At 41.7% G+C, this 24,946-nt stretch overlaps 1 protein-coding gene across 4 annotated transcripts in view; it reads right to left on the bottom strand.

Moving 5' to 3' along the window:
- The window catches only part of BRF1 (BRF1 RNA polymerase III transcription initiation factor subunit), a 175,451-nt gene that overhangs the window by 104,304 nt on the left and 46,201 nt on the right, over positions 1–24,946 (bottom strand). For 3 of the 4 annotated variants that reach the window (XM_068682552.1, XM_068682551.1, XM_068682553.1), the window contains one exon: positions 22,214–22,387. In XM_068682552.1, coding sequence (XP_068538653.1) covers positions 22,214–22,307 — 94 coding nt within the window. In that variant the 5' untranslated portion in view covers positions 22,308–22,387. Of the gene's footprint in view, positions 1–18,419; positions 18,441–22,213; positions 22,388–24,946 lie in introns of those variants that run through there. The other variant, XM_068682554.1, reaches the window with a different exon arrangement.

The raw sequence follows: 24,946 nt of genomic DNA, 5'->3' as shown, positions 1-24,946 counted from the left end.
AAAACACTTTGGTGGAAGAGCTAAACTTAATAACACACTACAAGTGCCCAGAATTTATTACTGGAAGAAAAATCAAATCCCCCTTTTTGTCTAAGTAAGGAGAAACAGAGAACGTGCATGCAGCTGTAGGGACAACAGACGAGAGCTAAGAAGTTGGGAAATTCACTTGCAGGGTTCAGGCAAATCTGAGACAATTTGGAGCTACACTACAGATGCTCTAGCATGCAGTTGCTTTGCTCCGTAGAGAAGTTAGTTCAAGTGTCCACTGAAATTGTAAAAGCAAAGGTCACCATAAAAATGTGGCATTTCTGGATTTCATTTAAGGTAGCCTCCAGCAATCCCTCTCAATGATTCGATGTGTATGCAGTTGCTACGGCAAAGCAAAAGCGAAGGGGAAACTTGAGTCATGCAGTAGCAACGGGTTGGCCTTTACTATGAATATTGTGAGCACAATTATCAGCAGGAAGTAGTTGTAAAAACAGGCTGTTGTTTTTAAACTCCTTTTCAGAGCTGGAACAGTTCAGGAGAACACACAACAGCTGAAAGCAGCAGATAATACTTAATATGTATTCAAAAATTATACAACCCTAAGATAAATGTTTTCTTTGAAGCCAAAAGAAAACAATGATAATTTTACATATGGAGCCTGCTAGCACACAGGAAAGTTCTCAAAGGGACAGAAAGCTACCGATATTGCAGATACACACATGCAAAATGACAGAATATAAACACAAGGGGGTCAAGGTTATAAATGCACCCAATTTTATTTTATTTTTAAAAAGTTTTAATGGTTTCAGCTGCTTTTCTTTTGCTATTTTTAGCTAATTTCACCAAGGTATGCAACTGATTGTCCATCACTTGGAAACTTTAAAATCAAAATGAGAGGAGTCTAAAGGCTTAACTTCAAAAGATTTAATTCAAGGGAATCCTTTGACCAACATGATGCAAGAGGTCAGTCTGAGTGGTCACAGCACTCCCTTTCTGCCTTTATAATCTGGTAATCTGGGGATAATGTGAGAGCACAATGAATCACAGCAATAATGATCTCATTCTCAGCACCAGAGGAAACAAAAGTTCATGATGAAATGAATACTACCGGAAACCTAAAACCCCAAATACCAAAACAAGAATGCATTTGTCCTTTAGACAGGCCCACATTTTATGTATTCCAGCAATTCTGAAGTACTTATATGGAGAAAAATCCCCTAGGTTTTGGGTATCATTAAGCAGGAGGCAAAACTGCCATTTGACAAAGTCATGTACAGAAATGCAAGAATAACCGTGCCCCTCCTAAAAATGTCTTGGTTTTAATGTTTGACAAAGTCTACAGTAATCAGGAAACCCTCAAACAATTTTGTGGGGTTTTACTGTGTCAATTTTAGTGTGTCAAGGATCTTGCACTACTTGCCCTGTCATGCTTGGGAGATACAGGCACGTATGTACAGCATGGAGAAGGCAGAGTCTGGGTTTGGTTGGTGGGACTTTGTGTTTTGTATTCTCTTTTGGGGTTTATCTGGGGGTCATGGTGTTTATTTTATTTTTAAAGTTTTCTTAAGTTACCCTCTAAACTTTTTTTTTTTTTTTTTTTTTTTTTTTACAAGTGTACTACAAAATTTGTCACACCCCAGAAAGTTTAATGCCAAGGAATCCTGACTGCAAGCTACTCAGCAGAAATGTGACGTCCCTAAATCCTGTGCTGTCCACTGATGAAGCTCCACCTTCTTTGTTTGAAGCTAAAATGCTTTCTGCTTCTAACAAAAGCTCCTCACAGATCCACTAGGTATATAAAATAATTAAATTTGAATTCTCTCTGTATTCAACAAGAACATTTCAGCTGGCAGCAAACAACCAAACAAAAAAGGCAAAGTTTAATAAGAAAGGTGACTGGAAAGCAAACAAGAAGTTCTGAATGTTAATTTTTCCCCCCTCAAATTCTAAATGAAACTAATTATTTACAGTTTTGAATACGCTACGTAAGAGACATGAACTTCCCAGCAGCACTTACAATAACAAACATATGCAGATAAGATAAAAGTGGGTGGACAAAGAAGTGCAGTGATATCAGGGGAAAAAAAATTAGTGACTGCATTTGCCTGGCCCTGAACCTAATTTTCCATCACCCATTCCATCAACATCCTTGTCCTTCCATATTTTCATACAGCTCGCCATGTCTGATTATCACTTATCGCAATTACATGTCTGCTGCTTTACAAACTTTCGCCATTTTAATTAGCAATTAATTAAAACTGACTGACAGCACTAATTGTTTTAAGTAAACATTTCTCTTCCTAACTTCGTTGAACTAACAGGATTAGAAAATAATAACCAAAGCCAATTCTTTTGTAGAAAACTTACTTCTCATAACTCTAATGCTTTGCCTTGAGGCCGAAATCCTATGGAGCCAGTTTCTGAAGTTTCCTAAGCTTGCAATTCTGTCTGTGCAAAGAACAAGACTGCACAGCACAGTCTGCACTTGAGTATAAAGACAGCACTTAAAAACATTCCTAACGCCATTTTCATAAAAAGCCATCTTTATTTATGTGCAGATCAATGCATGAGAGAAAAAAAAAAAAAGGACTAGATTTTGGTCTGTATGGGTTTTTCCTTTTGTTCTTCTTTGCACATAACTGCAGGTCTGCATGCCATAAGACTATATCCTAAAATCCCTAGTTGTTAAGGACAAAAAGCGTTGCCGGACTCCTTCCCCAGGTCAATCGGTGTGTTTCTCCTGTAGCTGCTCCCTTTTAGTGCGTGGAACACCTTTATCTTAATAGTTAGAACAAAGTCAGCGGTGGTAATTCAGCACTGCACAACCACCTAGGCAGATCTATTAAAAAGGAGACAGACATTTCGGGCTGCATTCAGCCTGCCTGATATTAGCAGTAAGTGAAATGGGGAGAAAAGTAGCTTCCTGGCTCACCTAGGATCTGAATTAGCCTCTGACACCAATTCTCTCTCCTCTATCCCCAGCGATTGCAGACAAAATCTAGGGCAGCCGGGCTGCTGACTTCGGCGCCACCGCCAGTGAGACGGGATGAATCCACCGCCTGCAAGCTACATTAAACTTCCAGCTCCCTGATGCACGTACAGTTCAGCCTTTACAAAATTAATGCTGTAGCTTTTCTTAATAATTGTCTTCAGACACATTCCCCTTTACAGTACCGTTTTCAAAAGCATGCCAGGCTAGCTGAATATTCAGTGAGCGTTCAGCACTTTTCCAAATGCTTCCCTTAGAGAATAGTCTTCAAAGAGCTCCAGCTCGGCTCTAGTCCTAGTGTTACTGACTTCAAGTAGGTAACCTGCTTTGTGTGATATTACGAAGTATTTACATAGTCACATGTAAATTTATTCACAGTGCAACACAACCAAAAAAGTAAAAAAATAAAAAAAAGATTATCCTAAAATGCTTGTTAACTCTCAATTATTCAGGACATTAGACGGATAAACTACACAAGGAATATGTGAACTCTGGCACTGAGAGATAATCGAGTTAGTACACTTCAGGAAAAGAAAATTAAGGCATAGTATGAAAGTGTAAATATTAATTTTAGAGGTTTTAGAGACAAGTTGATCTATAACCTGGGTGATGTGACAATGTAAAAACAGTTGGCTACAGTCAAAAAACAAAAAGTCCCAAGAAGAAAGAGACCCCTTCCCCTGAAAAAGCACCGGTGAGGTTGCTAGGAGAAGCAGGTTAAAAGAAGAGTGGAGCTGGCGGACAAGAACGGGAGAGTGGCACCAGGAAAGGACCAGAGCTGAGGCTGCAGGAGAAAAAGAAACAGTAAATAGGAAAAATCACTGCAAAAAACATCGTGAGTCAGAAAAAAGTTCAAGCACATAAGCAGGTATGAAGCTGCACAGTCCAAAAACCCGCACAGAATGGCCATTTAGTAATAGAAGGACATAAAAAAGCAGCCGGGAAGGAGGACAATAGGAACGATTTTAGGAACAATTTAGGTAAAAGTAAAGCAGTTTAATCTTCTCTTTTCCCTGTATCTAGAGTCTATAAAGGTTATGACTTGTACCAACACTGAAAGAAATTTCACAAAATGTAAGATTTGGAAGAATTACTCTGAGCTGACAATCAGGTATTCAGCACAGCACGTGGCAGGTAAGCTTGCAGCTGGCAGAGAGAAAAGTGGAAGAAAGGAGCAGAGAAAATCATTCCCCGCCCAGCAGTGGCAAAGGAAAACCAGAGCTGCCGTGAGCCTTTACACTCTGCTGTTCAGAAAAGTCCAAATGGAAGTGTTTGGAAAGATTTGGGGGAGGTGGAGGGGATAAAAGATAAGGCTATGGTTTGTCTGGCACTTGACACCACCACAAACAAAGAGAATAATCTCAGCCTTGCTCCAACTGGCTTGATTGTTACTTGTCACCACCCCTTTCCCTGGACTGCTGTTTGTGCAGCAATAGGGCACACCAGCCGAGGGAACTGTCTGATACAAATACACCCCCCTCTTTTTTTTTTTTGGGCCTGTTTTCAACTGGATTAACTCCCCCCTAGTTCACACATAACTGCACAAACACCTGGGCTGATACAGGGCAGGGGACGGACTGGGGGAGGAACACCCAGCCAAGGGCAGAGCTCGATGATTTCTTTCTGAAGCCGCGCCAGCTCACCCTGGCTCAAAGCATTCATCCCAACTGCAGCCCCAGCCAATCTCCCCGTCACCCAGCCCACCTTCTCCAATTTCTCTTTCAAGTAATGCTGTTTGCAGAGTCCTCCCCAGCTGGCTCCAAAACACAACGCCCCACCTTATCTGAAAGAGAAACCTTAAAACAAATAAGGAGCAGAAGTCTGCAGAATAACTGCTTTATAGTATATCGCGATTTTGTGAAGCTGGCTAACACCTTTGTTTTAAGCACATACACAATTCCCGTGCCAAAATTCATCATAGTATTGCTCTGGTGTACACATGGTAACGCCCAGCTATACCTTTAGAAATGTACCATTGCCCTGCTCTGTTAAACTAGAACAAAACCAAATTGTATCGGTGCAGAATGTTTTACATTTTCCATGCTAGAAGCCAAGCGTTACATCTTTCCTTTCATGCCCACGCTGAGTCTAATGCACTGGTATTAACTGCTCCTGGGAGAATTAGCTCAACAGAATTTTGCAGGGATGGGAGCGTGGCAGCTGCTGTACAACTGCGCTGGGACACAGCGGAGTTTGCCCAGAATCTCAAACACTGCTCTCCTGCCACTATCAATGAACTTGATTTATCCGTGCACATGCATTATCCAATATCTCACACGTAAAACACCGCCACTCAGCAGGAAGTTTCTGACGCTGGAGGCTTTATTAAAAAAAAAAAAAAAAAAAAGAAAGAAAGAGCAGGGCTTTAAACAGAAATTAATTGCATCCTTGCCATTCTGAGGCTGCTGACTCCTTAATGGCCTTTGGTAGAAAGTCCAGCAGTCGGATGTGTTCAGCTTCCCCCTGTAAAAGGCCTTTAACAGAGTCACATCAACCTGTATCACGTAACGCAGTGATGGAATAAAGCTGTCCCAAGCCCTTCTGTAGCAGTTGCAGGTGGGCACATGCCTGCAGGAGCTCCTTTCAATCCTTGCAGCAGTGCACCAAAGGGTGCCCTTGGATTCAGAAAGCAGGTAGGAGAGGCACACGTGTCCCACAGCAGCGTATTCCTGTTGGCCAGCAACCCCTACCCTTGGCAGGTGAGGATGCTCTGCACTCCCAGTTACCCAAATCCACAGAGCTCTGGTGGGAAACCATGATCATGGTGGCTTTGTGCATGTGGCCAGCTCCCTGCTAGGGCATGGACGTGGCAACACTTCCACAAATGCCACCAAACTTAATTAGTGCTCAAAGCACGTCTGATTAAAGGCACTGCTCCCATCACCCACCTGCCTTTGGAACACGTCTTAAACACGGCACGGAGCTGTGAGCTAGGTGTTCAGTGCTAGTTTATCAGCCTCGCTCGGAAGTCAGTACCACGTGCCACTTTTATGCTGGCTGAACTCCACAAAGCGCTCTGGTTTAGTCACCTTTCAATAAAACAAATCAAAAACATGGAGCTGAACTGATGCATTGTATCAATGGGTTGGGGAAGTCTCAACCCATGCTTTCACTTTAAGAAATGCTTACACTAAACATAAAAAAAAACCTACATCAGACCATTAGCCATAGGAGAAACCTACATAAGTAGTAACAGCACAGAGGTGTACACAATTTGCTATCTCATTAAGAATTTATGTTTTCTAAATCAGACTTGCATTGCAGTTCATAAATAACAGCTTATCCCAAATGAGTTACTAAAAAAAGCATTTTGCCAAATAAAGCTTAAGGCATTTTTCACAGGTTATGCTTCAGACTACTACCATAAGAGTATCTGAGGGACATTTATTTGGAAGTGTGTGGGCAGAAAACTCGTGTTACTTCCTCAGACAGCTCGCCAGGTATCTTGAGATGCAGCAGCAAACACTGGCAAGAGAGTTAGCGTGTTTGAATTGACCAACCTGTGACAAGACATGATATGCAACCTTGTCTTCACTTCTACTTCCCAGCAGTGCACAAAGGAGAGATTACCACTAGCTGTCACGGTCAGGGTGAGAAGATATCTTCACTTCCCGTGAGCCGAGGCTCAAGAAGAAAAAGATGAAGGAGGAGGGGGAAAAAAAACAACCACCACCAACAACTTAATAGTTTTCCTAACTTAAAATTGATATTTTATAGTTTTAAAGTACCTTTCAGGGTAAGGGACAAGCGATGCATCACACTTTGAAATGGATACAGTTCTCAGCATGACACATTCCCCTTCAAGGACATAAAACACCAGATTTTAAATTTAAAGCAAATTTATGTCTTGAAAAGTTGTCCCCAAAACAAGATTAAATTTGGTCCTTGAGCAAGTATAACACTGCAGGTGGAGGGAGGAGTTCACATATCAGGGCAGAAAGACAACATATCTGAGATTTTAAGGTAGCTAACTTTTCAGAGAGTTCAATTACTACAGTAAATCTTCATGATGATCTATTCAGCTGGGAAAATACAGTCACAGGCATTTGATACACTTTCCACTTTATCTACATGAAAGGCTGGGAAAATAGAAGTTTCTCCTTTGGAATCAGTTTTCCCCAAGAAAATGAAAGGCATAGTCCAGAGGGACGCTGGGTTGTGGTTCAGGACACTGGGTTTCTGTTTCCAGTGCTCCAAATGCACTGCAAAACACATTTTATCCTTCTATCTTATGGTTTTTATATTAAAAAAAAAAATAGTTCTCCCTTCCCTGATAAAATGCTTAAATCTTCTTAATTATCTTACTATTATAATAAACATTTTCACTCTGGGGCTCCCAAGTATCTCCAAAGGGTCAGAGAAAAGAAGCTGTCAACTGTATTTTTGGTGTAATCCCCATTAGTTAGCTTTATGGTCAATCATCATTTTTCAGACCATCTCCTCGCCCTTGAGAGACCCAGGCTATACCCTGCCTTAATGCAATGCTTTAATATTACTGGTGGGTTATGCAAATTTGCCCACCTGTCCAAAACATGCAACGAGGGCTTAAGAGCTAAGTTACATACTGAGTTCCTTATGATGAAAATAGATGCAATGCGTATCGGATATTCACCCCCAAGTATGCCAGTTCTAATTTCCACAGATCTGTTATCCAAAACACATAGCTAAAGGAGTTCTTATATTAACTCTGCCGCATCCCTTTATTCAGTTTAAAATTTGAGTTTTGCACCAATTTACTCAAATCACTTTGAACATACACGTACCAAGTGTTTTAAAAAGGTAAAGCAAGAGTCAACTCCTTGTTATTGGGTTACTCATGTTTATGAAGGGATCCTTAAGGAGCAAAAGGAAAACACTTTCCTGGGGTGAGGCACGGGGTGGGGAGAGCAGGGCTGGAAGTGGCCAGAATACACATACAAATGTCCTACTGAAAATTCAAATCCTCAGTAAGCAGTCTGCTGCAATTCTCTACTTGTCATGGATATTGCAGTTCTGTTGACATTACTGTCAATATTTACTTCGCTTAAACAGGAACTCCCACAGCATCTCAGTACAATGCTGCACAGAACCAGTTAGCGAACACACTGAAGGTAATTTACTTGCAAATGCCATTTCTCACATTCTTAAAAGTTAACAACCTTCATTAAATGGTTTTAATCAAGATGGAAAACGAGGAATATTTTCTTCAAGTGTCATTTTAACTTTTATCCCTGTATTATCTTCTGAATGCCGTAGCAATGGCAAGCACTTATCTCATGTCTCCCTTACAGCACAGAGGCTGCTCTTTCATTATCAGTTTTAAGAAGCTGTAAACTTATCTCAGCTGCTGGAATTCTTCGCCAGAAAAAAAAAAAATCAGTAGTGATGTACATATCATCTGCCTCTGGGAAAATAAAAACTGCCAGCGATATGCTGGGAAAGATCTCTTTAGACTCCTTTCACACAGTCTTGCAGCATTTTTATTGTAACCAAGCAGTGTAATTTCAAATAACATTCTGCAGCACGCTGGCTGCAAGCGCCTAAAATACATCTCTGCTCCGAACAACAACTGAGAGTGCTATTGTGGGTCCCGTGTTTACAGCTGCTTGCTGATTTTGTCATATTTGCAGAGCTTTCAAGAAAAATGATAACTTCTTTCCCCCTACTGCCAAGACGTACAAATTCAGCACAGACTTCTGATAACAAGCTCAGCACAACAGCACCAGTGAGCCTTCAGAACCTGCTCTTTGTCACAATTTTAGCTAAAAATATGGTTGGAAAGGTATATTCCAGGGCCTTCATGAAATCACAAAAAGCAACAGTGTGCAGGGACAGGACTCTGATGTTCTGGGAGGCAGCGTGCTGCTGGATGCCCGAGGGACATGTGTCTGCACCATGGTACTGCCCAGCTGAGCAAGACACTTGGCTTCACCTCTGTGCCTCCGTTGCTCTGATATTAGGAGATGAGGATTGTAATGCCAACCTTCTCCACACAGTACTGCAAATTCTACCCCTCAGCTAGGAGGGAGCAAACTGGAGTTACAGCCCTGCTGCCAGAACTGTTTATGTATTGGGTCATCACAATCTTACATAATAAATACATTACAAAAACAAACAGAGGAACAACCTGAGAGAAAAGTATGCACCCTCTCAGCCAAAAAGCCTGACCATTCACCTAGAAAAGCTTCCTCTTTGCTCTCCTCCTCGCCCCACAGCTGTGGTGCTTGGGCTTGCACAGCACCCACAGCTTCAGAAGGAGAAGGCCCATGGCCAGGCCCCGACTGCTCCCTCGGCCTTGACGCCCCTCAGGGAGTGAACCCCGGCCTGCTGCTGCTCTGGGAGGGCCTTCAGGCACCAACCCTAAAAAACAGCAAGCACCTGCCCCTGTGTTGCCCACCAGAAGAGAGATGAGATGGTCTCTGTACAGGACTGGCCAAAAACCAGAACGACTGAGGAGGGCAGTGCGGAGGCGCCACAGGCACGGTGTTACCAACCCATGAAGTTCATGTGGCAACCTGGCTGATGGCATGTGGGACACAAAGACATGGCCTGCCACAGTGCTCAGAGCCAAACTGCTGAGCCATTACAATTGAGATCTGTGAGGTAAGCACAGAATTGGCTGGGCTGCCAGGCTCCAAGGGCTGTGACGAGTGGTACAAAGCCCAGCTCGCAGACAGTTACTCCAGGCACCCCTCGAGGCCAAGCTGTCTTCACTCAGAAGGAGACGCCAAGGCAGAAGGCACCGCAGGCAGGTCTGCAATGCCATCACGCTGGGGAAGCAGTCAGTGCACCAGGAGGGAGGTCATTATAAAAGCCAAGTTCAGAGGAACCTTTGCGACTTGGAGAAGAGGGCTGGCAGGCACTGCATCTGCCTTTCAATTCAAGAAGTCTTCTGCCTGAGGCACATTAACCCCTTGCTACAGTGCAGGTGGGGACTGACCGGCTCTGAACAGCTCACAGAAAAGGAGCTGGAGGTCCCCATGGACAAGGGGAGCAGGAGTAAGCAGCACGCTCTTCCATCAAGAAAGACCAAGCACTGTCTTTACCTCACGATGGTGTGCAGAGAAGACAGCCAGATTCTTCTTGGACACGGTGACAGAACAAAAGGCAACTGATGCAAGTTGCAGCAAGGCAAAATCTGATTAGATACTAGGAAGAAAAATATTTACCATGAAGCGAGCAAAACACTGCAATACACGGTCCAGAGAGAGTAGGATATGTCCGTCGTTAGAGACGACCAAAACTCAGCTTGAGCAGGGCTTCAGTGATCTAATGAGGATGTGAGTGGAGAATTGGAGCAGATGATCTCCAGAGGCCCCCTCCAATCTAAATTATTCTGTGATCCTACAGAGAGCACAGGCATTGTCTCTTCTGCATTTTCTAAGTTTCAAATACATTGCCTATGTAAGCATTTCCCTGTATGCATCCCACCATCTCTGTCTGCTAGGAAACTGATGGAAAAATCTCTTATTTTCTCTTCCCTTCCACCCTAGAGCCCTCTGAATACTTTGGTGGGAGGGATTCTCATGAACAAATACTTTTTTCAAGCAATATTTTTTACAGCTTCTGTTTTTGACACTGTCCTCTGCTTCTGGATGCTGCAAATCCTCAGCCAACATTCTTGGCTCCTGATCATGCTCCCAACTTTTCCAGTTGCAACAGTAGGAAAGTGACTTGCTTACAGCTCCACTGGGAGGGCTGCCAACATTATCAGCAAAAAAACAAGGACTGGAGCACCCTTGTTTCATCACTGAATGACTTCAAGAAACAGCTGAAACGATGAAGCCATCAGTTCCAGGACTGGGGAATGAATAGAGTAGCAACCAATGCTTGAGGTTTTTTCTTTGCCACAGCAGAAGTCTAGATTCTAGGTGGAAGATAACAAGCAGAGATGGATAAATATAATACTGAAAGTATACAAAAGTATTTTTCAGCTGAGAAAGTGTTATCTGAATATGCACTGGAAGTAATTATTGGCAATGAACTAGGTCCTCCAGATGCAGTAAGAATGCAGTGATTTGGGAGTCCCTAAGAAACAGCAGCACAGATGTAGTCCATCTGTTGCATTCCCTAGAAGACTAATCCTTTAAGGACCAGAAATTGTCAAGTAGAAAAGAAAATTTAACTTAGATCCTGCAGAAGGTAATGGCACTCACATGGGAAATCCAAACTTTCAACTCCAGATAAGTACAGAATAGGATGTTCTCCAGTGTCAGGTACCAACTGAGACCCAGCAGCTGAAAACTCCATATGTTTCTTCAAAAAACTTCCTCGGTAATAACTTACAATTATTTTATAACTTTTCCCTCAGCTCCCTGAAGATGAAGGATGGCCCACTGGTAATTTCAACAGCACATTTCAAATGGAAATATTCTCAGCGCAGACTGCCCAGCCCTTTTGCCCAACAGGAAAAGTCACAGAAAAGAGCATCTACAGCCTCACAACCTTTGGAGCTGAACAGGCAGAACTTCATTACTCTGAAGGCATGGCTTCATTAGGGGGAAAATAAATAAAGTGTGTTCTTAATGCAAGTTAGCTAAAAGGGGACGAAATCCTTGCAAAGTACGGACACGGTCGTAATTTCTCACAAACCAGCGCATTCAGGCAACGTCTCAGATTTTCTGCAGTCTAACCTGAACCATCAGCTCTTTGTTTGTCCCACAATGGGGCCACACAGTACAGTACCTGAAGTGACAATAACAACGTTGTTTCCTCTTGGAAACTGCAAGGCCAAAAGGCCCTCTACAAGCACAATAAAAAGTTAAAAGGACCAATTACAGAATGAAAAAAAACACCACCACAATGGCAGAACATATAAAGGTGAGAAAATCTCCTGACAATAAGACAGAGGCAATTTCTGGAGTGTTTTTTTTTGTTGTTGTTGTTTTTGTTTTGTTTTTTTTAATATATTGTAATATATTTGCGTATTTCAGTCAGTACACGTCACATTGCTGAATATGCCTTTTTAATGCCTAATTTTCTCACCATATTATTTTTTCAGCTTATACACTTAAAAGGTTTTCTCCTCTTTCAAAACTTGCTTTTCATCATTAGTAATTTGTATGCGGTATAAGAAATTATATTATAGATACATTTACCATTCCTCCCTGCTTATCAATACAAAGAGAATTTGAAGAGCACTGATTTCTACTGTCTAGGAATAAAATCTTATTTTTGGCAGACAAGATGCTCCACCATTGAAGAAACAGTTCTATATCTCCATTTAAAAACACAGATTAGCAAATCTCATAGCACTTTACCAACACATGCAGTCAAAACATTACTGATACTACTGTGTTTCTCCCAAACTGGAAGGATGTTGAAAACTTAAATGATTCACTTACAGCTGATCTAAAGACGAGAGCTCTGCAATTTATGTTTTATTGTCAAATGTTTAAAGGATCAAGTCTAAATAAAATACACAATACACTAGCTTCAAAGCACACATTATCTTCAACATCTTATTTCCAATTAGCAAGTCAAAATAAAGAAGGCATGGGGAACATTTGGCTTCAAATGCAGAGCTTGGAAGAAATCAAGATTTTGGTTGTTTTGGGTCTCATTTAAGATTCCCATTTTCCCCAAACTGCTGAAACTGAGTAATATGGAAAAATTCTCTCTCTCTCAAGGGGGAAAATAGCAGCTATACCACCATGTGACTGGGTATTACATCATTCAGTCTTACAACAATACTGAGCCAATCTGGCAGTTAAATTTAGAAGATATTCTCTTTCTCCTTTGAGGAAGGACATGGACTTGCCATAAAGGCAGGCTAATAATGAGAAGGTTAGGAAAGGCTCAGATCAGAGTTATACTTGCCACATTACAAAATGCTAGAAATCCTTGATTGCATTTCCAGTGTGAAGCTTGCGTATAAAGATTACAGCATGCAAACAAAATCCTAGTGACAAACATCTGAAGAAATAAGAGAGCTCTTGAAGAGTTTTTTTGTTTGTTTGTTTGTTTTTTTTACTATTTTTTAAAAGGCTTATACTTTATTAGGATCTAAGAAATCATTCTCAGGACTACTTCCAAGATAGAAGGAAAGACCAGTATGAAAATGACTTGTGCTTTTCCAAAACAAATTCAAAAGGTAACACTGTTTCTCTGATACACCTTTACTTTATTCTTAAAACATTAAGAAGTGAAAGACAAAAAAAAGAAAGTGTGAGACTTAAGAGGATGATGAAAGTAGAAACAGTTTTAGAAGACCTCAAGTTAAAGCAGTATTTGCAGACAGCGAGCATATTAGCGCTTATAGCTTTCAATTCAGTGGCTTTTATTTACCCTATTTTGTATTACCTATCTTAATTAAACTATTTAAGAATATGAATTTGCCTGCTAAGACATCATTCTTACTGCATTAAAATGCAAATATACAGTCTTCAAAATGATTTTAATGGAAGAGAGCATTTAATTTTCTAATTGATTTCCAAAGTATTAAAATGCAGAAATCATTAGCGATGGCTACAATCAGGAATATTTTTCAGCGAATGCATCAAAAGCATTAACAGTAATTGATCGTGTTTGCTACCAGGATTTATTTAGACAAAGCATCAGGTAACATTTTTTTCTTTCTCCTTTCAAAAAAAAGGGGAAGGTGGGGGTGCAGAGAAGGAAGAGGAAGCTTCTCCTCCACATCCCTCACCACATCCAGCATATCCTCTGACAAAAGCAATAACGTGCTATACAATGACCGGCCACACCACACCACTTTGTATTTAGCTAGTGTTTGCAATGTATTAACTCCCATCAGGGCAAAACACTCCCCATTTATAATGCTGCTTTTGCTGACATCAGCAGCAGAATTCAGATGCAGGGAGAAACTTCTGAATTAAGCAGAGCCAACCCAGTCATTTCCTCTTTTAAACAAGCTTTAAGAGATTGTTAAATATTTATTTTCACAACCATGCAAGGACTGCTGAAGGTCAAAGACATCAGAGGTGGGATCCCCTTCCTTATCGCCCCTCCTTTGTATTTGTTTCACTTGAAGGAGGCCCCTCTGCCATCACATTTCTCTCCCCTCATCCATCACCCCCTCTATCCACCCAGAACTCGCCCTGCCTTCCCTCACCTCATTAGCTCCTGGGGCTTTGCCACCGTGTTTCAAAGCCTCACCCCCACTCTGTGCTGCTGGTATCTGAGGGCTGCAGCCCCCAGCATTTGTACCCCACTGCTGCCAATGCCTCCACAGCTTTCCTGTTCTTGTTTCTTTCCTCATTTTACCTCCACCACGGGAATGTCTCATCAGTTCAGAAACCCCAAACTGGAAGCCACTTACTAAGAGGGCAGACAATGCAATGAATTTAAGCAGACCGTTACTGCATGCATAAAAAATCTGGCACAGGTTCTTCTGCTGTAAGTATTTTTGTGCTACACAAGGCCCGACACAGTGACAGAGCACGGGGCTGCCAAACAATAAGCATTTGTTCTACCTGCCCATAACACGACTCAAACCCACAGCAACAAAGGCTTCGGTGGGCCTAATCCAGAAGTTTTCAGAGCAAAGCTTGTTCCTTCCTTCCCAAGAGGGACAATGACAGCTGGCTGTGTCCCAGCACGGACAGGTATGATGGGCAAGGGCAAAGTACCTGCAAAAAATTAAAAACAATCTAGGTGCAACAGCTCTACTGTGAGCAAAAGCTCTGTTTTTAGCAGTCACATCCATCAGTGTGCTTGGAGAAAGAACTGCCTAGAGACAGACTTGAAACACTCTGCTCTGTAAAGCAGAGAAAAAAAAAAAAAAGGACTTCTGCAGTCAAATTTCAGAAGAGGATTATTTTGACCTTTACTGCTCAAAATTTCACTTGAATGGGAAAAACAGAAATAGCAAAACTATCAAAAACTGCCTAATCTGTAATCTTTATAGGCCATCTTGTGACCCTGTCCCCCCCCTCTGTCTCTGCAGACGCTTTGTTTAACGCTGCATTATGGAAAAGTTGACAATTTGAGCCACCTGCTGGGTGCCAGCATCCTGAGGGGAAAAAGTTGGTCACTCTTCCACACAGAAGCTGTGAGAATTTTGACACCGCATTTGATGAGAGCAGGACCAGGTGTCCCCCGCACCCGCCAGCCCCAGAGGTCAAACAACTTTTCTATCCTGCGTTAGTAGCAAGTTCATAAAAGAGCAGATTTTCAGAGTGTGCAGTTCTTAAACAAAACGTTAGCCTCAATACACAGAGACATGCAAAATTACAGTCCTCCTGCTTCTTCTGGATGATATATTTAGAAATCCTATTAGCTGGAGAGATCAACATTCTTATCTGAATTTCCAGGATGCTGTAACATGCAAAATTAGAGCAGCTCTCTTAAGTGGGTCAATTATCACTACTGCACTTACAGCAGCTTTTCCCCTCCCTCCCCGCAGCATCCATAACGGGCATTAAGCAGGAGAATTGAAACAGCAAGATGGTGAGTTGACACACTCCACAATGTAAGGCTCCCTTCCCTTCTTATATTCCCAAAACCTTAAAGGAACAAAGAAAATCACCCAAGTACTGAATCTCCACTTTAAAATCGTGGTGTTCCTCTGGGAAGCTTCAATAACTTTCGGAGGCAGGACACCCTGGGGGATAACGCTGTTCGCTGGTCACACTCCCTATTTTCCTGCCACTTCTGAGTCATACCCAAGTGAAGTTTTTGGCTCTTTTTTTTTTTTTTGTCCCTGAGGGACAAGAGGAGAAGCTGAGGGCCACTTACTACCTCCCCAGCCCTGTTTCTCTGGGGCAAAGCCACTCCACCAGTCTGAAAGGCTTCAGGTCATTTTCTTCTTGAGCTAATTCTCATTAAGAGACACTGCAAACCACCAGATACAGGTGGAATAAAAAACTGTGCATTAAATGCAAGTACCCAGAAACATCTTAGATACTACAAAGACATTCACAGGGGACTGACACGAATGGCACAAGGCCTAAGGGAAACACAGGCTCTTCTGCCTGGCAAGATACCTTTGAGTGAGGCAGCTCCGACTGCCCTAACAACTCCAGCAGCGCAGGGCAGCACCAGGAGCAGCCCCTGCAGTGTGGGGATGAGAATGGAGCTGGCTCACCTGGAAGATGGAGGACTGGCCCCAGATGACTGCAGGTGGACAGTGCTTTTCAAACAAGCACCCATATGCAATAGCTAGAGCAGTGGCCACAGATTTTCCTCCCAAAACAGAGTTAATCTCTCAATAGCATTTTGTATGGGTTCAAATTCATGACAAAACCGGAGAGAACAAGCCTGCATACAGCATCAAATGAGCACACGAAAGGAAAACGTGTCCATCCTTCCCATCAATGAGCAACATAAAACATCCTCTCAGAAGTGTACTTGCATCTCTCTCTATGGCAAAAAAAAAGTGTGAGGCAGTACTGTCAAGTGAAAAAATATGACTTCCCTTCAATACACGGAAAAGGAGACTGGATATGCTGGCTTCAGGTCATGAGTCCTGCTGTTGAAATCCAGCAGTCCCAACCCTGGCTGGAGGAAAGGGTTGGAAAGGCTGGAGAACCAGAGGAGAAAACAGAGAAACAGGTGCTGTTTAGAAACAGCACCTCTTCAATTTAGCTGAAACTAAATTTCTGTTGCTATACAGGTCTTCTTCATTATAACTCTAGCACTTTCACCTATGGTATCAAAAAGGAATCACACAAGCCACACACTACAAAATACATGAGCTCTTTGGAAACAGATGCAACTAATATGGGACAACAAGAGCTGCACTGTATTTAACGTGACAAGTTTTCATTAACAGGGTGAGACTCTCCCAATTAAAATCCAGCCACAAAAAAAGCTTGCCAATTTTAAAACTTCATTCTGAAGCGAAGTGGACAAGGCTATTCTAAGACTAAGTCCTAGCACCTTTCTAGGAAGTAAGACCGCAGCATCTTTTACCACAAAAATAGTCTAGTGAAATGAAGCCGTTTGCTTTGGTAAATATTACATGTATTTTTAACTATACAATTTAAAATCAGTTTTTAATACCTTATGCCTTTGTCAAATTCAACACTTGGGCAAACCACATTTTGACCGCAATCATATTTAATCAAGAGGTCAGTGACTAAGAAGACTGTCCATAAGCAAAGAGAAATAGAAACTATTTTTATTAACTTCCCTAACTAGAGCTCTGAAATTTTGTTGATTAAAGAAAATCTCATTTCAAAAGTTAACTTTTTAATTGGGAACATTAGGGCCTGCTGGCTTCCAGGAAGCTTAGCGGAGGTCAACAGATTGCTGGAGATCTAATTTTTCATTTCTAATAAAGAAGGAAGTCTTGCCCTTTTCCTTGCTAAGATGGACCTTGAAGTGTTAGCAGGGGAACAAAGATGTATCCATCAAAGGCTCTCATGGTGAGGCTGCACAAAGCCTCCCATGACAGTATGGAAGCCAACAGAACCTGACACTGCTCTAAAGGAAATTAGCTGAACACCTCTTGCAAAATCCAAAAAGGAAGAAAGGTTCAGTGGCTAGTGCCTAATCCAGGAGAAAAGAAACCAATTCCTTGCTCCATCTCAGATTTTCTGGGTAACTTTGAATGTGTCACTTAGCTTTGGTTCTGCACCTGGAAAATGAAGATAAATACTCTCAACTTCCCTTACTGTGACATGAAAATAAACACATTAAACCGGGAGGCATTCAAATAGCTTGGCAATAGAGTGCAAGTACTGCAGACAAATAGGAAATAACAAAGTACTGCCCCATTCAGTGAAGCGATGCCCAGGTTTTTTTCCCAAATCCTTGCCTGCTGGCATCCTGCATTGCCTCTGTGATCCTGCCTCAAACAAAAGGGTGGTTCGGGGGCAGAGGAAGCAGGGGAGGAAAAGTGCCTGACACTTTCTAACCCAGCACAAGTTTACACACAAGCAACCAAGGCACCAAACTTTCTCCTGTCAGCCTTAAACTCCCAACACTTACATTTAAGAGGTGTTTTTCTTCAATGTTTGGCAGAAAGGCTCTCCATGAACAATCCAGAGAAAAGGTCTCATTTGGCTACCCTGCACTGACCATGGGAGGAGCCCACATCTTTCCTCTGACTACAAAACACCGCTGAAGCCACCTGAATAACATGGACATCAAGCTGAGAAGGCTGCCCAGGGGGAAAAACCTGCCCTGAACTTACCTCTGCAGGCAAACACTGGGATATTTACACAAGATAGCTGGTGAGGGAACTTTGTGAGGACTCCTCTCATGTGGAAAAGGTTTTATTTACTAAGGTCTAGTATGACAGGATTTGGTTTACAGCTAAGGGTGCATTTTCCAAAGAGCATCAAAGGGGAAAAAAAAAGGGAAAAAAAAGGTGGTGATGGAGATAAAACGTATTTACCATGCAAAATGTTACTCATAAAAAGCCCAGGTGGCAGCGTTGGAAAATATTACAAACAGAACTGTGGACAGTCGTACAGTTTTTATCGCAGATGCATACAGCAAAAAGGATCACAAACAAAATGAAATGTGCCTCGATTTAAACAAACCGATATCCCACCTGGAAAGCCCTAGCCAGCCTCCCATTGTTTCTGGGTGACCCCGGGGCAGCCGCAGCCTGCGGCCCGGCCCGAAGCCACTCCAAGCGCGGCCTGGCGCTTCCCAACTTCTCCCTCCGGGAACAGCAGGACCAGCGAAAGAGCCCTTTGTTTCCATTCAAACATATGTAGGGGTGGAAAAGCTGTTCAAAACATTAAAGAGAAACAACTGAGGACTGTTACTATTCCAAGAAACAAATTACCAGCCGAAGCCGGCAGTGCCCTAAGAGCTCCCAGTGCCAGCTGAAGTCAGATGTCGCTGGAAGTGCTCAGAGCTGCTCAGCCCCAGCAGACCCGATGGTTTAAAACCAGCAACCCCTCCATACAGGTTTTTATTTTTTCCTTTCTCTGACACTGCTTACACAGACACATTTTACAAAGAGAATAATAAATTAAAGCTTTGATAGGTAGCTCGCCCAAAGGATGAAACCCCTCCCAGATCCAGCTAATGGCTAGCGAGCCGTCTTCCTTTGGAGCATTACCACTGACAAGAAACATAAACAAGGTAAAGGAAAAGCCGTGTCAAAGTTACTGCACTGTGGGTTTCTGTGTCAAATAAGCTAAAAGCCATAAACTGATGTAAAATGAACTCAGATCTCAGATGAAGTGTTAATCTTTCCAAAGAACTGCAAATAAAAGCTGTACTTGTAATCATTTTTGAAGCTGAAAAAAAATAGTTCTATAACTTAAAGAAAACAAACTTATTTGTATTACGTGAGTATTTTGCATTTTGCTATTAATTAAACAACACATAAGAAACAAGGAGAACTTAATGTTTTTCTGTTTCAGACTGGGGTTATTCAGGCATAATTCCGACTGCACCAGCAGACTTGGCTAGAGTTTTCCTCACATTTTCACAGAGGCTGGCTGGCAACACGTACATTATGAAAAAAAGAATAAGCAGATATCCACATAAGATTAATACATTCCATTCCCTCAAACTGAGTTCAATGCAGACAATTAAATCCTGTTCTCCCTCTCCAAATGCTTCCCACTCCTTTGGTCCTGCCACTGGTGAGTGCACACCACCATTTCGCATCACTTCAGCCCCTGGCTATATTTGAGTGTAACTCCCCGAGACACATACATACTTTGCTCCTTCTGCCATCATATATATATTTATTTTAAATGCATTGTCTTCCATTTCAAAGGCTAATCCTTTCCCATCGAATCTCTCTTGCCTCTATGACTCCAGTCACTCCACTCACACAGGCCACCCAAAACCAAGGCATTATCTTTAAGCTCCAAAAACGCTGCTCTTTGCATCTTCTTCCAGGTTATCTCTTTCCTCTAAAATATGTTCAAAGTCTTTAACTTCCTTTTCTAAACTTCTCCCAAATAATTTCTTCATAAGAGTTCTACATCCAACACAATGACAATGAGCATTTTAAAGTCTGTAAATCTTCTTAGCAATGTTATATAAATCTAAAAGTGTTACAAATACTGTATATATTTTGTACATCACATTTCTTCTCTTTACGTGCTATCCTCTACTGATTTCTCCACAAGACCAAAACCAATTGCAGGCTTATTACCCTGAACATGCATCTTTGTTCTTGCTAAAGCATCTCACCACTTTGCCATTCTCTATACCTGCTCTTGGTCTTTCTTGCTGTGGGAGCAGGTCTGCCTCCTATAGCACTTCTGTATATTGACAGATCTAGGCTGGAAATAAATATAACACACTGATAATGACCATCATAATTAATCTGTGGAGATGCGAATGTATTTTAATTTCAAAGGCCAGCAGTATGTACCTGTCTCTCCCAGGTTTTCAAACTTCTAATGAAAGGGTAAGAAACCAGAAAAGCAATATATGATTCAATGTTCAGAATCTGTAATCTGGGATTTGTTTTTGCACTACACTGGCCTTGAAACACTTTAAAACAAAATCGAGAAAAACAAACCAGCAGAACACAGGCAGAACCTGAACTCACTCTCCCAAAGGATCACAGTTACGTTCTTAATATCAACAACAAAATGAAGTTTGATTTCAAAAAAAATCAGCACTAAAGGAACTGAGCCATAGAGTCACGCACTATCACATCTTGATTCCCAGGTCACACAGTAACCAAGCAGGTAAAGATGGAGTTTTGGGGGATATTAATATAAAAATACAGAGCCTATATTTGTAGTCTTATTCATAACATACTTCTACTGTTCTATATGCAAGATTACATAGGAAATGACCTATTTTTAACAAAAAAGGTGGAAAAATTGATTTAGGTGTTGACCAGACCAGTATGTCTTGCACATTACTGAGATAGAAGCTGAAATACTTTAAAAAAAAGTATGTCAAACAAAAACAGAATTGTTGTTTGTTTGTTAGAACAGTTAGATATACTTGTTGCACAGATAGCTGCTGCTGCATTACAATGTACCTGCTTGCCTATTACAGCTCTTAGTGTTCCAAATACTTTTATCACTGCCAATTAGGAAAAATGGATTTGTATATTATGGTTAGGCTATGATTTAGTAATATCAGATAATGACTATAAATATAAAAATGTGATATGGGCATAAAAAAGTGGCAATGCTTCTAATTGAACACTGTCTTTACAGTAACAGAGTTATACCATTCAAAAGTTTGCACAAGATACATTAGAAAAGATTAGTGTAATAGGCAAGCCCTATTTTAAATTCCATTATTCCTGCAAAAATGTTTATATGTTAAAAAACAAACACGATGACTACATTACCAGAAAACACAAGTTTTAAGATAAAGATAGATCTCAAAAGTAAAAATAACTCAGATCCTAAAAGGAAAGATAAGCTGTTCAACTGCTAAAAGAAATATAGAATGAAAACAAGCAATCTAGAAAAAACATCAAATAGAATACTAATGATATGCACAAACTGCTTTAAAGCAGAAAAGGACAGCTAAAATAATACAGAAGTAATTGCTTGTATTCTCTTGGGTTCATGATACTAAATTCCAAATTGCAGTTACTCCAACACAACATAAAAAACATATATATAGCAAATAAATTGAAATACCCATCAGTATTTAAGTTTATAGGGATTTAAAAGAATATTTACAAAAAAAAATATTGATGTATAGAGCAATGAGTACTCACTTGCAACTCTAACCCATGCCATCTCCAGCCATTGACTTCCTGCATGATCTTTAAGCAAATTTCAGAATTTATCAGATGTCTTTTCCCCCCAACCTCAATCATGTTACTGTCCTTCCCACAAGCATTAAAAGAAAGATATCCAAGTATCTTGTTGGAAAACCCAGTGGAATTAAGATCTGGTTTTTAATGCTGACAGTGCACAAGGCTTGGGGTTAATTTTCAGCTGGTTTACTTTTTGTTTTTCCTTAATAATAATAATAAAAAAAACAACTAGCAAAGCACAAGAAAAAAAACAGCTTTTCACTAGAAGAAAACGTTGAGAAACAAGAAATTAAGTTACTAAGGGTGTGCAGACATAAATTTATGGATCCTTGAAAATAATACTACGTATTGTCTATTTAGAAAGGGAAGAATTTTACTTGAACCACAGGAAAATATCCCACTCACTTCATTATACAAAACCAACAGTCATAAAATTAGGTCCTAAACACTTACCTTTTCAATTTTTTTTTTTTTTAAGTGATCTAGCTGATCTTTTTTTTTTTTAAATGATCTTAACTTGCTAAAAGTATGTTTTTTATTGTCACTGCTTGAACAGTGAACTTTTTGCCCTCCATCATAGGTGTGTTACCTAGGGGACCAAGTGATAACTCTCAGATTGCACAAGCGTGAAAGGATACGAGGAGTTCCTTCTGTTCTGCACACCAGGTAGAGACATGCAGCAATTACATGGGTCATCTTTCTCCCCCGGGTTAGGTGCTTGCTCACAGCCATCTTGAAAAAATTAAAGGCGGTATCCAGACAGTGTTGATTCAGTTGAAGCTGGTTTCCCAAGTGGTGAATCTGCCGTTTTCCTAGAAAAATTAACAAGGAAGAATAAATTCTTAACAACTTCGTAACTGAAGTGCTTTTCAGGGTAGGGTTTGAATACAAAACCAAGAGGGTGGATTTTGGATTTCATCTCTGTATTAAATACAAAAGTTAGAACACAGCAATCGATCAAGTTCCGGGGAGCTACATCATTGGTGGGCTAAAAAAAAAAAAAAAAAAAGCCTGGATTTGCACTCCTAAACCGAAATGTATTCAAGCTATGAGCCCTGGAAAATGAAGTTGCAAAGATCATTCCAAGAGAGGATCAAAAAGATTTTCCTCAGAAGGAAAGATTACACCCCCCTCCCCAAACACAGTTTGAAAATTGGCACTACAGAGCTCAGCTTTTGAAAGCATCAGATCATGTCAGATTTGATGTTAGCGTGCAAACAGATGAGACATTTTGCTTCATCTCTCCAAGAGCTGATGAAGTTTGCAGTTCCTCTGACCACAGCCTAAGCCCATAAGGAAAGGGGCTGCTCTGAGAGCCGGTCTGTGATCACCACTGATAGGGAGGCACTTCCTTCCTCCGAACACTTTCACAGCAGTGCCTTCATTTAAGGCTTGGCTGCCAGACTGCGGAGACTCGTTTGTGGCTCCAGGAAAACAAATGGGCCTTCACCCTTAAACAAAATAATAATAATTAAAAAAAAAGTGCTTCGGATGATTCATTGCAGGAAGCAGTACAGCTGCTAAGACAGATGTGGAAAGCAAGATTCAGTCCATTCTCACAAGTCCAGCTACAAAAAAGTGCACCGAAAAGACAGCTTAAGAAAAAAGATGGGGGGAAGTCATGAGGAAAACAGTACTGAAGTTCCTCACCATAAAGGGGTCAGACAGCACATCAAGAAAAATCCTTTAATTCAACGTGCTGGACAGATGTTTCCAGTATGCATATTTACAGGAAACACTCATCTGTTCCCTTCAGAGATGTCAGAAGCAGCTTTGCTGAAGCGGGCACAAAGCTTGCGTGTGCCTCAGCAACCCTTCCTGCAGAAAGTGATGGTGACTGCACAACACTTACCCCAAAAACGCCTGCAAACACTGCACTTCTTAATTTTATGCAAATTTCCTACATAATCATCACTAATAACATGGTAAAATGGTTAACCTCTGAACAACCTTCTGCTGACAGCGCTGGCTCAACTTGGCTTTAATAAAGAGTGATTCCAGAAACCCACCAGGGCCGGAAAAACTCTGGACGAACAGAAGTTACAGCAAAGCTCCTGCTCCTGCTCTCTGTAGGGATGGCAAATGGAGGAGATCTCGGTGGTGAGCACACAGTCACTTGGGGCAATCGGGTACAACACATTTGGATGAAGAAGTAATGACAGGAAGGATACGTCACCTTCCACAGGAGGTACTGGGACAATAAGCTACCCAAGGGTATTCCAAAGCCCATTAAGTGAATTGCTTTTCCATTAACATCAGCAGGCACTGGACTGGTGGCTTTGATGCCTTAGAGTCTCAAATACAAACACATCTCCCCACAATTAAGACACTACCTAGTGCTCTTCCTCCCCGAGTTTTATTTCGCATTTGACGACGTGTGCTCTGAAGCAGGCTCTGGGTTTCTACAACCCTCAGTGAGCAGAGGCCAGTGGGGATCAGCGAGGCTAGAAAAGGTGCTTCCTATCAGCTAAGCTTCCTATTTAATCCCCCAACTTGATCCTGAGAGACCCACCCAATGGAGCAGAAGGCAAGACATGAGCAGGTCCTGGTCTGGCAGTGACATGCAGGCAGTGCTCATGCCCCAGGTCTCCCCCAGTTTGGAGACTGGGACCCCATCTTCAGCCACCCTCTTCCCTTTCCTCACACAGGAAAAACAAAGAGCTGTGGACATTCCCAAAGCTTACAGATCCCCCCACCACGATACAAAAGTGACGGCAGGAGCTGTGCAGCTATCAAGCCCCAGGATGAGGGGACAGACTGCAGAGATTCCTGCTCTCCAAACTTATTTTTCAAGCAGAGCCACACTGGATCCACCTTGCCCAGGCCTCTGAGCCAAGAGAACAGACAGGCAACAGAGAAAGAGCCATCAGAAGCAATCCACCATCTGACAGAGCATGAAGCACGGGCAAGGAGAGGCAAGGAGACGATCCCCTGTGGTTTGTGACCCCAAGGAGACTATTAGGGCTCTTAAGTCAGAAGTGCCTTTCACTGGTGGTGTTCTCCATTCTGGTCACGCTTCAGCAGGCTGAGATGAAGACACAAAGAACTGTCATCTGTAGAGACTTTATGCGCTACCTGTAGACGTACAACCACTTAAAAATAAATGAAGAAATAAGGAGAGCTGACTGCACCACTGTGCCTCCCCCAGCTTCAGGAGACCCAGACCGGAATCACCTCAGCAGCGAGAGCACGTCATTCCCTCCAACTCAACGTCTTCAAAGTCACAAAGGCAACTAACAGGAAACAATTCCAGAAGTTTTAAAAGCAAAACTCGGACAACACTTGAGTAAAGCTTTCATAACAAACATAAGAGCAGCCAGTGAAGGGCCACCAGCTCTTCTGAAGGCTCCTGGGCTGAAGGCAGAAGGCCC

This window comes from Anas acuta, chromosome 5, assembly GCF_963932015.1.
Source record: "Anas acuta chromosome 5, bAnaAcu1.1, whole genome shotgun sequence".
Lineage (NCBI taxonomy): Eukaryota > Metazoa > Chordata > Aves > Anseriformes > Anatidae > Anas > Anas acuta.
The sequence above is the reverse complement of the archived record's forward strand: the minus strand, read 5'-3'. Positions and strand labels throughout refer to the sequence as shown.